Source organism: Pristiophorus japonicus, chromosome 3, assembly GCF_044704955.1.
Source record: "Pristiophorus japonicus isolate sPriJap1 chromosome 3, sPriJap1.hap1, whole genome shotgun sequence".
Taxonomy (NCBI): domain Eukaryota; kingdom Metazoa; phylum Chordata; class Chondrichthyes; family Pristiophoridae; genus Pristiophorus; species Pristiophorus japonicus.
The window spans coordinates 193350216-193362748 of record NC_091979.1 but is presented as its reverse complement, the minus strand read 5'-3'; the positions used below and the strand labels follow the sequence as shown (position 1 = coordinate 193362748).

Sequence of the window (12533 nt, the reverse complement as noted above, 5' to 3'; positions counted from 1 at the left end):
CGCTTATTTCACCAATCTTTCATTAGGCAGACTGTTGACACTGGAGCTAATCATTAAGCTAATTTATTTCAGGCAATGAGGGTACAAACATAAGAGTGCGCCAGCAAATAGGGTCAGAGTAGGGGAAAAATGGTAAAAGGACAATATTAAAGGCTCTTTATCTGAATGCACGCAGCATTCGTAACAAGATAGATGAATTAATTGCACAATTAGAAATAAATGGCTATGATCTGATAGCCATTACAGAGCAGAGTCATGGTTGCAAGGTGAGAACTAGGAACTAAATATTCAAGGGTACTTGACATTTCGGAAGGATAGGCAGAAAGGAAAAGGTGGTGGGGTGGCTCTGTTAGTAAAGGATGAGATCAGTACAACAGTGAGAAATGATCTTGGCGCAGAAGATCAAGATGGAGAATCAGTTTGGGTGGAGATAAGAAATAGCATGGGAAAGAAGTCACCAGTGGGAGTAAGTCTACAGGCCCCCTAACAGTATCTACGCTGTAGGACAGAATATAAATCATGAAATAATGGGGGCTTGAAAGAGAGGTACTGCAATAATCGTGGGTGACTTTAATCTTCATATAGATTGGACAAATTAAATTGGCAACGGTAGCCTTGAGGGCAAGCTCATAAGAGTGTATTCAGTACAATCTCTTAAAACAATACTTTGTGGAACCAACCAGGGAGCAGGCTATTTTAGATCTGGTAATGTGTAATGAGACAGGATTAATTAATGATCTCTAAGAAAGAATGATCATAACATGATAGAATTTCAAATTATGTTTGAGGGTGAGAAACTTGGGTCTGAAACTAGTGCCTTAAATAAAGACAATTACAAAGCTTTGAAGACAGACTTGGCTAAAGTGGACTGGGAAAGTAGATTAAAAGGTAAGATGGTCATCATCACCATCATCATCATCATAGGCAGTCCCTCGGAATCGAGGAAGACTTGCTTCCACTCCTGAAGTGAGTTATTTGGTGGCTGAACAAAAGCCACAATAAGTGGATAAGCAGTGGCAGACATTTAAGGAGATATTTCATAATTCTCAACAAAGATATATTCCATTAAGAAAGACTCTATGAGAAGGATGAACTAAGGAAATTAAGGACGGTATCAAATTGAAAGAAAAGGCAGGCAATGTTGCAAAGATTAGTGGTAGGCCAGAAGATTGGGAAAATTTTAGAAACCAGCAAAGGATGACTAAAAAATGAGAGAAAAAATAGATTATGAAAGTAAACTAGCAAGAATTATAAAAGACAGTAAGAGCTTCTACAAATATATAAAAAGGAATAGAATGGCTAAAGTAAATGTTGGTCCCTTAGAGGATGAGACTGGGGAATTAATAGTGGGAAACAATGAAATGGCAGAGACTTTGAACTAATATTTTGTATCTGTCTTCACAGTAGAAAACACTTAAAGCTTCCCAATAATAGTAGAAAATCAGGGGGCAAAAGGGAGGGAGGAAATTAAAACAATTATTATCACTAGAGAAAAAGTACTAGACAAACTAATGTGACTAAAGGCTGACAAGTCCCCTGGGCCTGATGGCTTGCATCCTAGAGTCTTAAAAGACATGGCTGCAAAGATAGTGGATGCATTGGTTGTAATCTTCCAAAATTCCCTCGATTCTGGAAAGGTCCCAGCGGAATGGAAAACCGCAAATGTAATTCCCCTATTCAAGAACGGAGGGAGACATAAAGCAGGAAACTATAGGTCAGTTAGCCTAACATCTGTCATTGGGAAAATACTGGAATCCATTATTAAGGAAGGAGTAGCAGGACATTTAGAAAATCATAATACAATCAAGCAGAGTCAGCATGGTTTTATGAAAGGGAAATCGTGTTTGACAAATTTATTGGAGTTCTTTGGGGATGTAACGAGCAGGCTGGATAAAGGGAAAAAGGGAAGCAGTAGTGTATTTGGATTTCCAAAAGGCATTCAATAAAAGGTACTACACAAGATAAGAGCTCTTGGTATTGGGGTTAATATATTCGCATGGACAGAGGATTGGCTAACTAACAGAAAACAGAGAATCGGGATAAATGGGTCATTTTCAGGTTGGCAAACTGTAACAGCAAACTGTGCCACAGGGATCAGTGCTGGGGCCTCAACTATTTACAATCTATATTAATGACTTGGATGAAGGGACCGAGTGTATTGTAGCAAACTTTGCTGATGATACAAAGATAGGCGTGAAAGCAAGTTGTGAGGAGGATACAAAGAGTCTGCAAAGGGATATAGATAGGTTAAGAGAGTGAGGAAAAATTTGGCAAATGGACTATAATGTGGGAAAACATGAGGTTATCCACTTTGGTAAGAAGAATAGAAAAACAAAATATTATTTCAATGGAGAGAGACTACAAAATGCTGTGGTACAGAGGGATCTGGGTGTCCTCATACATGAAATACAAAAAGTTAGCATGCAGGTACTGCAAGTAATTTGGAAAGGTAAATGGAATGTTGGCCTTTATTGCGGGCATTGGTAAGACCACACCTAGAGTACTGCGTACAGTTTTGGTCTCCTTATTTAAGGAGGGATATACTTGCATTGGAGGCAGTTCAGAGACGATGCACTACATTGAATTCTGGGATGAAGGGGTTGTCTTATGAGGAAAGGTTGAGCTGGTTAGGCCTGTACTCACTGCAGTTTAGAAGAATGAGAGGTGATCTTATTGAAACATATAAGATTCTGAGGGGGCTCGATAAGGTAGATACTGAGAGGATATTTCTCCTCGTGGGGGAATCAAGAACTAGTGGGCATTGTTTCAGAATAAGGGGTCACCCATTTAAGATGGAAATGAGGAGGAATTTCTTCTCTCAGAGGGTCATGAATCTTTGAAATCTCTACCCTAGAGAGCTGTGGAGGCTGGGTCATTGAATATGTTCAAGGCTGAGATAGACAGATTCTTGAACTATAGGGGAGTCAAGGGTTATGGGGAACAGGCAGGAAAGTGGAGTTGAGGCCAAGATTAGATGACCATGAGGCCATGACCTTATTGAGTGGTGGAACAGGCTCGAGGGGCCGTATGGCCTACTCCTGCTCTTATTTCTTACGATCAGACTCACTGTGCATCGCGATACAATGCTACACATTCTCCACTTGGTGGGCCACCTGGTTGACTTCAAACACAATGAACTCCCAACTCCCCTCCAGTATCCTTACCTTCAGAGTATGGGCAAGAGCCTGCCTTTGGGGCATTCTGTTTAAAAACCTGACTATCAGTGTGTGTTTCTGGTCCTATTTTATTTCCTCCTACCAATTGCCCAGGACCAGAGACTTCCCCCAAAAAATGTGTGAGGTATTTATCGATTACCAAGACCAGCTAATAAATTGCATACTGTTATCATTTTTGGGGGAAAAAACTGCAATACTTGGCCCATTAGCATTTTAGCCACCTTTGTGCTGCTTTTATTTTTTTTTAAACTTGTGGAGATACACTTCATTTAAAAAAAAAATATTTAAATGTAGCTCTTTCCTAAGTCCTTTCTATGGTAAAATGCTGAACCGTGAGACTAGGGCTTGTGGTGGGACAATCTCCACAAACCCAATGCACTCTTTAGTTCTGGGTTCTAAATAAAAACGCTGTGGGCTAGATTTTCCACTTTTGAGCATATCGCCCAAAAATATGCGTTATTTCCAGGTCGCCGGCTTCTTGCCCATTCTGAAAGCACATAGTCTCCATTTTTGAAAATGGGCGTTACCGCGAGCAATATGAAATGGGCGGTAGCGTTAAATCTTGCTGACCTTCTGCCGTAAAGTGTTGCCGTCCTTAGCAACGGCATGGCAATGCTCGATTCCCGCGATTCAGGAGGTCAGGGGTCATCATGACATGCGCAGAAGAGAAGGAGAGAGGGAGCTCAGAGGGACTGAAGGCATGTCTGGGTGTGGTGTGGCTGCTTTGGGAGGAAGGAGGGCGACTTTGGAGCTTCACAGTAAGTAGGGAAAGAAAAATTAGCTGTTACCAGCCACATATTTGCCCGAATTTGGCCAATAATGGAGGGAGAGGAGGAGGCATCACAGCACACGGTGGCGACTGATGCTGGAGAGAGCAGTGAGCTGGGAGAGGAGCACATTGGAGGGTGCAAAAGAGCCAGGAGGTTCTCGGATGAGGCAAATGCCTCCCTCCTGCAGGAGGTCAAGTTACGCTGGGTGATTTGACACAGGGAGGGCGTGTGAAGTTCACCCCAAAGGCCTGCCAGAAGATATGGACCGAGATAGTTGTGGTGGTCTCGTCGGCGACCAACGAGGATCGTGAGGGCAAACTATGCCGCAAACGATGGAACGACTTTGTGGGATCCGCAAGCGTAAGTATTACATTGATTTACAGGTACTTATGTATTTATATAATTTGATTTGTAACGGTCATGAATGACTATTAGCAGATATGAGGTCTTTTACCGGGAATGTTTTACTCAAAGCCTGTGGTCACGGTGCATGTCTTTAGGTAAAGAAGATAATTTTCATAATAATTATGATTACATCTGTCGGTTATGTGTTGTATCAGTCTCTGTGACAGTACCTAGCAATGATATCATGCAATGATCTCATGCCATGTCGTCCTGTCACCTTTTACAGAAGAAGCTATCGACGATGAGATCCGTGCAGAGGCGAACAGGTGGGGGGGCCACCAGTCCCCATCACTGAGATGGAGGAACTGGTGCTCACACTCGTGGGGAAGCACCCCGGACAGCCACAGATGCATCTGCAGACCCTGAAGTGATGCCACACGAGTAAAGCTTACACCATTGCGTGATGTAAAGTCAATAGATGCCACACCCACTCATATCCGAACAATTATACATGATAGATGATTTCTAAAATTGTCATAGGAATAATGCTGGCCTAATGAAAATCATTGTAATGCAAATGTGTTGATGATCATGAAATGTGATGTCTGTGATGATTTTGAGAGTGGTGGTGCTTTTGTCGTGTATATGCTGTGTAGCGCTGGACTCACCTTGTGACCCCCTTCTCCTCTAATAACCTCATTTGTGTTTTGCAGCTCAGCCAGCAGCACGGCCCCAGGCAAGGCCACAGAGGCCAGAAGGTGGGGGCACAGGGCCCGATTCTCCAGACGAACCTACATCTGATGCTGAGGAGCTCCGATTCTCGCCCGTCAATCCGCTGGGTCTGTTCTTCACGGATGAGAGCGTCGACTTCAAGGAACCTGCATCGCCACGCTCCAGAAGCCATTCCACCCCAAGGCCATCTAGTGCTCCTCCGGTCATTCCCGCCTCCACTCTGGAGGTACCGGCCCCAAGCACCTCGCCACAAAGTACTCCATTTGTCCCCAGGACGGCACCGACCCCACGGAGGCCTCGTGGATGCGGCAGGTCTGTTCCATGAGCGCCACATGAGAGCGGAGAGATAGTACAGTTGTCCAGGAGGACTGTAGACATTGGTGACCAGCTCATCGAAGCATTGGGGGGCATATCCCAACAGCTGGCCATCATGACCGAGTATATGCCGCGGATGGCAGAGGCCTTGGATGCAATAGCCAGGAACACTTCTGCCAGTGGTCCCAGAGCGCGGGCCTGCCAGTGGTCCCAGAGCGCGGCACTCCACCCCTAGGTTCCGCACCACCACTGCGAACGACAGATGAGAACAAGGACCAAGATCCTGCTTCTGTATCAGAGAATGTTGCCCCCTCGGCAACCCTGCTCCCGTACGCAACCACCGCATCTGCCTTCATCCCCCCCCCAATGAGGCACCGCCTGAGGAGCTCCTCGGCCAGGCGCCGTGGAGCGAGGAGGGGAAGGGGTAGAGGTGGGGAGAAGAAGGGGAGGAGGTAAGGAAAGTGAGGTGCATGTCTGCAGGTGATGGCTGTGTTATATCTCCATCTGGGTGTATGCAATTTGTTGTAATGTATGGGGGCTGGGGACCACGCTCCTGCTTTGTCTTTGTATTCTATGTTGCGGGACATGTTGAACATTTGATTGTGGAAAAAGTGGGGTGTGGGCGGGGGTTGGGTGTTATTGCCTGTGATACTTATGATTTCAGATCAATGTTGGTATAACATTGTTTTAAATTGAACATAACCTTGTTGCGCATTGTCTCAGATAGTTGGGCCATTACACACTGGTGATTCCTAAACATGAAAGGATTAAATACAACTTAACTTCAATCAATGTAAACTTTAACTGGCACCAAGTTGATCGGCACCATTGATGTCTCAGCTGCACACACACAGCAGTGTGTCAGCGTTGTCACTCACATCAACGTTCTTTCAGGCAAATCGTTCAGATATCAGCTCCTCACGTAAGAGTCTTGCAGCTATGTAGCCACCATGGGCCCTTTCCTGCGGTCAGGAAGCGGTCGTGGGCATGGTTGCATAGCCAGCCTGGCCCTAAGTCAGCGTCCAGCCCCTCGTCGTCCTCTTCATCCCTCTCCTGAGGTGGAGCATCAGTGCCTTCTGGCAATTCTTGGCCCCTCCTGATAGCCAGGTTGTGCAGCATGGAGCACACAACCACAAATTTACCTACTTGCTCAGGGTTGTATTGTAGCTCCCCTCCTGAGTGGTCCAGGCATCTGAAGCACTGCTTAAGCACAGTTATTGTTTTCTGGACCACATTGCATGTGTCTCTGTGGCTCCGGTTGTATCGCTTCTCGGCCTCAGTGTGGGTGTCACGCAGGGGGGTCATCAGCCAGGTGGCGAGGCCATATCGGTTATCACCAAGCATCCAGCATTGTCCTTGTGGCTGAGTCTTAAAGATGTCAGAGACAGCGCTCTCACGCAGGATGTGAGCCTCATCGAAGGTGCCCGGACATTTGGCATTCACTGCCATTATGATCTGGTTGTGGTTGACAACTAGTTGGACCTTCAGGGAGTGAAATCCTTTTGTGTTACGCAAAAGCTCCGGGTCCTGAGAAGGTGCCCACAAGGCGATGTGAGTGCACTGAATAGCTCCCTGCACCCTGGGGAAGTTAGCAATGCGGTAGAATGTTCCAGCCCTGTCAGTCTGAGCCTCCGTGGTCATGGGGAAGCTGATAAAAGTCCATCCTTCTCACGTACAGGGCCTCAGTGACCTGTCTAATGCAGCGATGGGTTGCATGGTGAGACAGAGGGCCAATCTCGACCCTGGAGGCCCGAAAGGAACTGGGCAGGTAGAAAGACAGTGCCGCGGTGACCTTGACCTCGACTAACACTGATGTCCTGGTGGCAGGTTGCATATGTGGCCTGATGAGCTCACATATTTCATTGATCACCACCTAGCGGAAGCGTAGTCTCCGAAGGCTGATGTGGTCGCAGACGTTGAGGCAAGACCTCTTTTCCCTGCAAGTGCGGGGTCTGTATGGTCTGGTCCTCCTCCTCATTCTTGCACGTCTTAAATTGTGGACATAATGATGTGCATCACACATTGAGCCATCTGCACTCTGCAGCAGCTGCGTATTAATCGATGCAGGCTGAGAAATGGCTGGCCCCATTGCATTGAAAGAATAAGAACATAAGAACATAAGAAAAAGGAACAGGAGTAGGCCATACGGCCCCTCGAGCCATTCAATAAGATCATGGCTGATCTGATCATGGACTCAGCTCCATTTCCCCGCCCGCTCCCCATAACCCCTTATTCCCTTATCATTTAAGAAACTCTCTATTTCTGTCTTAACTTTATTCAATATCCCAGCTTCCACAGCTCTCTGAGGCAGCGAATTCCACAGATTTACACCCCTCAGAGAAGAAATTTCTCCTCATCTCTGTTTTAAATGGGTGGCCCCTTATTCTAAGATTATGTCCTCTAGTTCTAGTCTCCCCCATCAGTGGAAACATCCTCTCTGCATCCACCTTGTCAAGCCCCCTCATAATCTTATATGTTTCGATAAGATCACCCCTCATTTTTCTGAATTCCAATGAGTAGAGGCCCAACCTACTCACCTTTTCTCATAAGTCAACCCCCTCATCCCCGGAATCAACCTAGTGAACCTTCTCTGAACTGCCTCCAAAGCAAGTATATCCTTTCATAAATATGGAAACCAAAAGTGCACGCAGTATTCCAGGTGTGGCCTCACCAATACCTTATATAGCTGTAGAAAGACTTCCCCGCTTTTATACTCCATCCCCTTTGCAATAAAGGCCAAGATACCATTGGCCTTCCTGATCACTTGCTGTACCTGCATACTATCTTTTTGTGTTTCATGCACAAGAACCCCCAGGTCCCGCTGTACTGCGGCACTTTGCAATTTTTCTCCATTTAAATAATAACTTGCTCTTTGATTTTTTCTGCCAAAGTGCATGACCTCACTCTTTCCGACATTATACCCCAAAATATAATAGCGATTGATCAGAAGCAATGATTTCCTCACTAAAATACATCTAGAGTAAACCCCAATAGTCCAGAGTCTGAAAATGTGCCTGTTGAGATATTCACTTCAACTGAAAAGAACTCCAGAGTCAATGCAAACTCCCCCAAAGTTGAAGCAGCCTTTTGAATGAAGCGACCAGCGATTTAAAAAATGGCAGCCATACCGCTGGTGTTAGTTCAGAACAGTTCCATTTTTTCTGGGCGTTTTTTTGGGCGAGCGATATTGTGGGCGATATGTGTGCGAGGTGGTGAAAGTGACTGGGCGATGTCCTGGGCGTTATTTTCGTCAAATGTGCTCTTTACGACAAAATAAAATGGGCAGGCGGTATTATTGAATCTCGGCGTTAATTCCGTACGGAAAGTAATGCTGGGCGATATTATGGGTGTTGATTCCGCGCATTCTGATGATTCCGCCCCAAAAAAGTGGGCAGGCGGTAATATTTTTTCCCGGCGTTAAGCACATGGGGAAAGTAACCCTCGGCGATGTTTCCTAAAAATGCCTGTCAGTTTCCATTTTATGCCAAAATGGGCATTATATGGCCGTTATATGTCATTTCAGCGGTAAAATGGGCGTTAAGTGGGCGTTAAGCATGCAAAACAAGTGGAGGTTCTAGCACTGTGTATTTTATGCAGTGAGGATCATTTCTGGATTGTGCTGGGATTTTCGGTACCTTTAAAGCTGCAGTTCTTCCTGACGAAGTAGAGACAGATCTCCTCACTGTCCAAGTCACCACCGGAGCTGCAAGAAGATTGTCGGGTTCGAGGTGCCCTCTCTGTGGGTGGCAGATCAAAGCACGGGAACAAATTAGGTGTCATTTATTGAGATGAATTGCCCCGACCATCTTGGGCAGTGATTCCAATAACACTCAGAAATCCTTATTAACCCATTCACAAAAATCAATACAGATGAGTTAGACTGTTTCATAGAAGGAGGCCATTTTGTCCATTGTGCCTCTGCCAGCTTGTTGAAAGATTAGTCCCACTCCCCTGCTCTTTCCCCATAGTCCTGCAAAGTATCCTTTTCAAGCATATATCCAATTCCCTTTTGAAAGTCACTATTGAATCTGCTTCCACCAGCCTTTTAGTGAATTCCAGATCATAACATTTTTTTTCATCTTCCCTCTAGTTCTTTTGCCAATTATCTCAAATGTACCAGTGGAAACAGTTTCTCCTTATTTACTCTATCAAAACACCTCTATTAAATCATCCCCTAACCTTTGATACTCCAAGAAGAAGAATCCCAGCTTCCCTAGTCTCTTCGCATAATTACGTCCTCCATCTCTGGTACCAATCTACTCTGCACTCTCCAAAGCATTGACATCCTTCCTAAAGTGTGAATTATAATTTGAATTATCTGATCATTGAATTTTTTTCTGAGCATTTAACTCCCACTTTACTGTGTCAGGAACGTAAGAATGGGAGTGGGCCATTCAGCCCCTCTAGCCATTCCATTAGATCACGGTTGATCTATAACATAACTCCATTTCTCCCCCCTTGGTTCCATATCCATTAACACCCTTGCATAACAAAAATCAATCAATGTCCGTTTTTCAGTTTTCAATTTATTCTCCAGCCTCAACAGTTTTTGGTAGAGTTCCAGATTTCCACTACCCTTTTTGTGAAGAAGTGCTTCATGACATCACCCCTGAATGGGCCAACTCTAATTTTAAAGTTTTGCCCCCTTGTTCTGAACACCCCCACCAGAGGAAATAGTTTCTCTCTATCTACCCTATCAAATCTTTTATCAATCTTAAACACCTCAATTAGATCACCCCTTAATCTTCTATACTCCAGGGAACACAAGCCTACTCTCAGCAACCTGTTCATTTAATTTAACACTTTTGGCCCAGTATAATTCTGGTGAATCGGCACTGCCCAGCTCCAGGGCCAATATATCCTCCCTGAGGTGTAGTGCCCAGAACTGAACGCAGTACTCCAGATGGGATCGGACCACAACTCTGTACAACTGTAACATAACTTCCTCCCCTTTGTATTCCAGTCCCCTTGAGATAAAGGGCAACATTCCATTAGCCTATTTCATTATTTTATGTATCTGTCCACTAGTGATTTACTGTGTTTTCACAGACCTGATTAAACTGCGATTTCTCCCGCTTACCTTCGGCAACACAGGACCTACAGTTTTTGATGCTGTAGAGGTTCTGATATATTTGCTGCAGGTGCTGGATCAGCTCCGTGCTCAGATTCTCCAGGACGGTGGAGCCATTATTATCATGGAAACTATGAGAGCGTTTACACTTTGACCCAAACTTGCAGGTCCCCTGGACAAAGTGGAGGCACATGTGAAGCTTGGTGCAAGCCTGCTTGAAGGTGCAGCCGCCATAGCGACCAGGGCCCTTGTTGTAAAACACACAGATCTGCAGAGACAGGAATTCACGAACGTGAGTCTAAAACACACATGTACGTCCAACCAGAAGACTGTAGATTGGTAACAGCACAAATATACGGCAATGATTTCCCCCATAGTGAAGAGAGGTAGAAATAGTCTGCCCTGGGTATTCTCTTATATATGTGTATGTATCAGCCATGGCTCAGTGGGTAGCACTCTCGCCTCTGCGTCAGAAGGTTGTGGGTTTAAGGCCCACTCCAGAGACCTAAGCACATAAATCAGGCCGTCACTACTGAGGGAGTGCTGCACTGTCGGAGATGTTGTCCTTCGGATAAGACTTTAAATCTCTTAAGTAGATGTAAAAGACCCCACGGCACGAATTGAAGAAGAGCAGGGGTGTTCTCCCTAATGTCCTGCACAAATAGTCACCCCTCTACCAAGATCACTTGCTTGGTTAGTATTTCATTGCTGTTTGTGGGACCTTGCTTTGTGAAAATTGGCTGCTGCTTTTTCTACATTAGAACAGTGACTAAACTGCAAAAATACTTCACTGGTTGTAAAGTGCTTTGGAACATCCTGAGGTTAGGAAAGGTGCAAGTCTTTCTTTCTTACATACGAACTGCTATCAGTGGGAAAACACAAACCAATCGGTGAGCTCAGTTAATCATTTCAGCAGCAATGATTAGGTTTAAGCAAAGTGCAGTGCAGGCAGCATGACTATGGCTTATCACTGGGCAATGGTCAGGAGTAGGAGGCCCCACTTCGGTGAAAGAAAAGACAGAATCTCTGACCATTGCAGTACTGAGGGAGTGCTGCACTAAGTGTCAGCCTGTATTTTGTGCTCAGGTCTCTGGAGTGGAGCTTAAACCCACGACCTTCTGACTCAGAGGCAAGAGTGCTACCACTGAGCCACAGCTAATACCAGATCCGGGACTAAACCTGCCAATGTCTGTTGTGTTCCTAACATAGATGAGGCTGAACACAGGGAGGTTAAAGTAACAGTGACCTCAGTCTTTAATAAGACACTCTAGAGTGAGGAACAGGCCTTAGGGGCTGACTTATATACAGTGCTCCCAAGGGATGCTGGGATTCCTTGGGACTTCAGGGGATGAGCTCCCTGGTGGCGGAACATGGGAGTGCATGCTTTACAGATACACAACATCACTCCCCCCAAAAGCCAAAGTGAAAACTATTTACAAGGTGAGGTGGTCGGGAGCCTTTCTTTCCCTGGTGGACCGCCTCGGTACAAATGTCTGTTCTGGTGTTTTGGCTGTGCCCTCATTGGGCTGGTGTGTTGTTGGCCCTGCAGGGCTGCTAGGTGAGCCTGGCCTTGCTGGGCTGTTGAGAGTGATGGGTTCGATTTCCTGGTCCGGCGTGGTGTCGTTGATCCTTTGGGTGTGTGTTGTGGGCTAGAAAAAGGTGGTGTCTGCTGTGGGTAGTTCAGGGCAGTCTGTGAACCGCAGTCTCGTTTGGTCCAGGTGCTTTCTGCAAATTTGTCTGTTGTCTAGTTTGACTACAAACACCCTATTCCCTTCTTTAGCTATCACTGTGCCCGCGATCCACTTGGGACCATGTCCATAGTTTAGCACATAAACAAGGTCATTCAGATCAATTTCCCGTAACATAGTGGCGCGACTATCGTTTACATTTTGTTGCTGCTGCCTGCTCTCTACCTGATCATGCAGGTTGGGGTGAACCAGCGAGAGTCTGGTTTTAAGTGTCCTTTTCATGAGTAGCTCAGCCAGGGGCACCCCTGTGAGCGAGTGGGGTCTCGTGCGGTAGCTGAGCAGTAATCGGGACAGGCGGGTTTGGAGTGAGCCTTCTGTGACTCATTTAAGGCTCTGTTTGATTGTTTGTGCTGCCCGCTCTGCCTGCCCATTGGAG

At 45.7% G+C, this 12533-nt stretch overlaps 1 protein-coding gene across 2 annotated transcripts in view; it reads right to left on the bottom strand.

Moving 5' to 3' along the window:
- Positions 1-12533, bottom strand: part of parp12a (poly (ADP-ribose) polymerase family, member 12a) — a 62262-nt gene that overhangs the window by 28512 nt on the left and 21217 nt on the right. For both annotated transcript variants that reach the window (XM_070876165.1, XM_070876166.1), the window contains exons 3-4: positions 10419-10677; positions 8974-9075 (exon numbers count right to left, since the gene is read on the bottom strand). In XM_070876165.1, coding sequence (XP_070732266.1) covers positions 8974-9075; positions 10419-10677 — 361 coding nt within the window. The remainder of the gene's footprint in view (positions 1-8973; positions 9076-10418; positions 10678-12533) is intronic.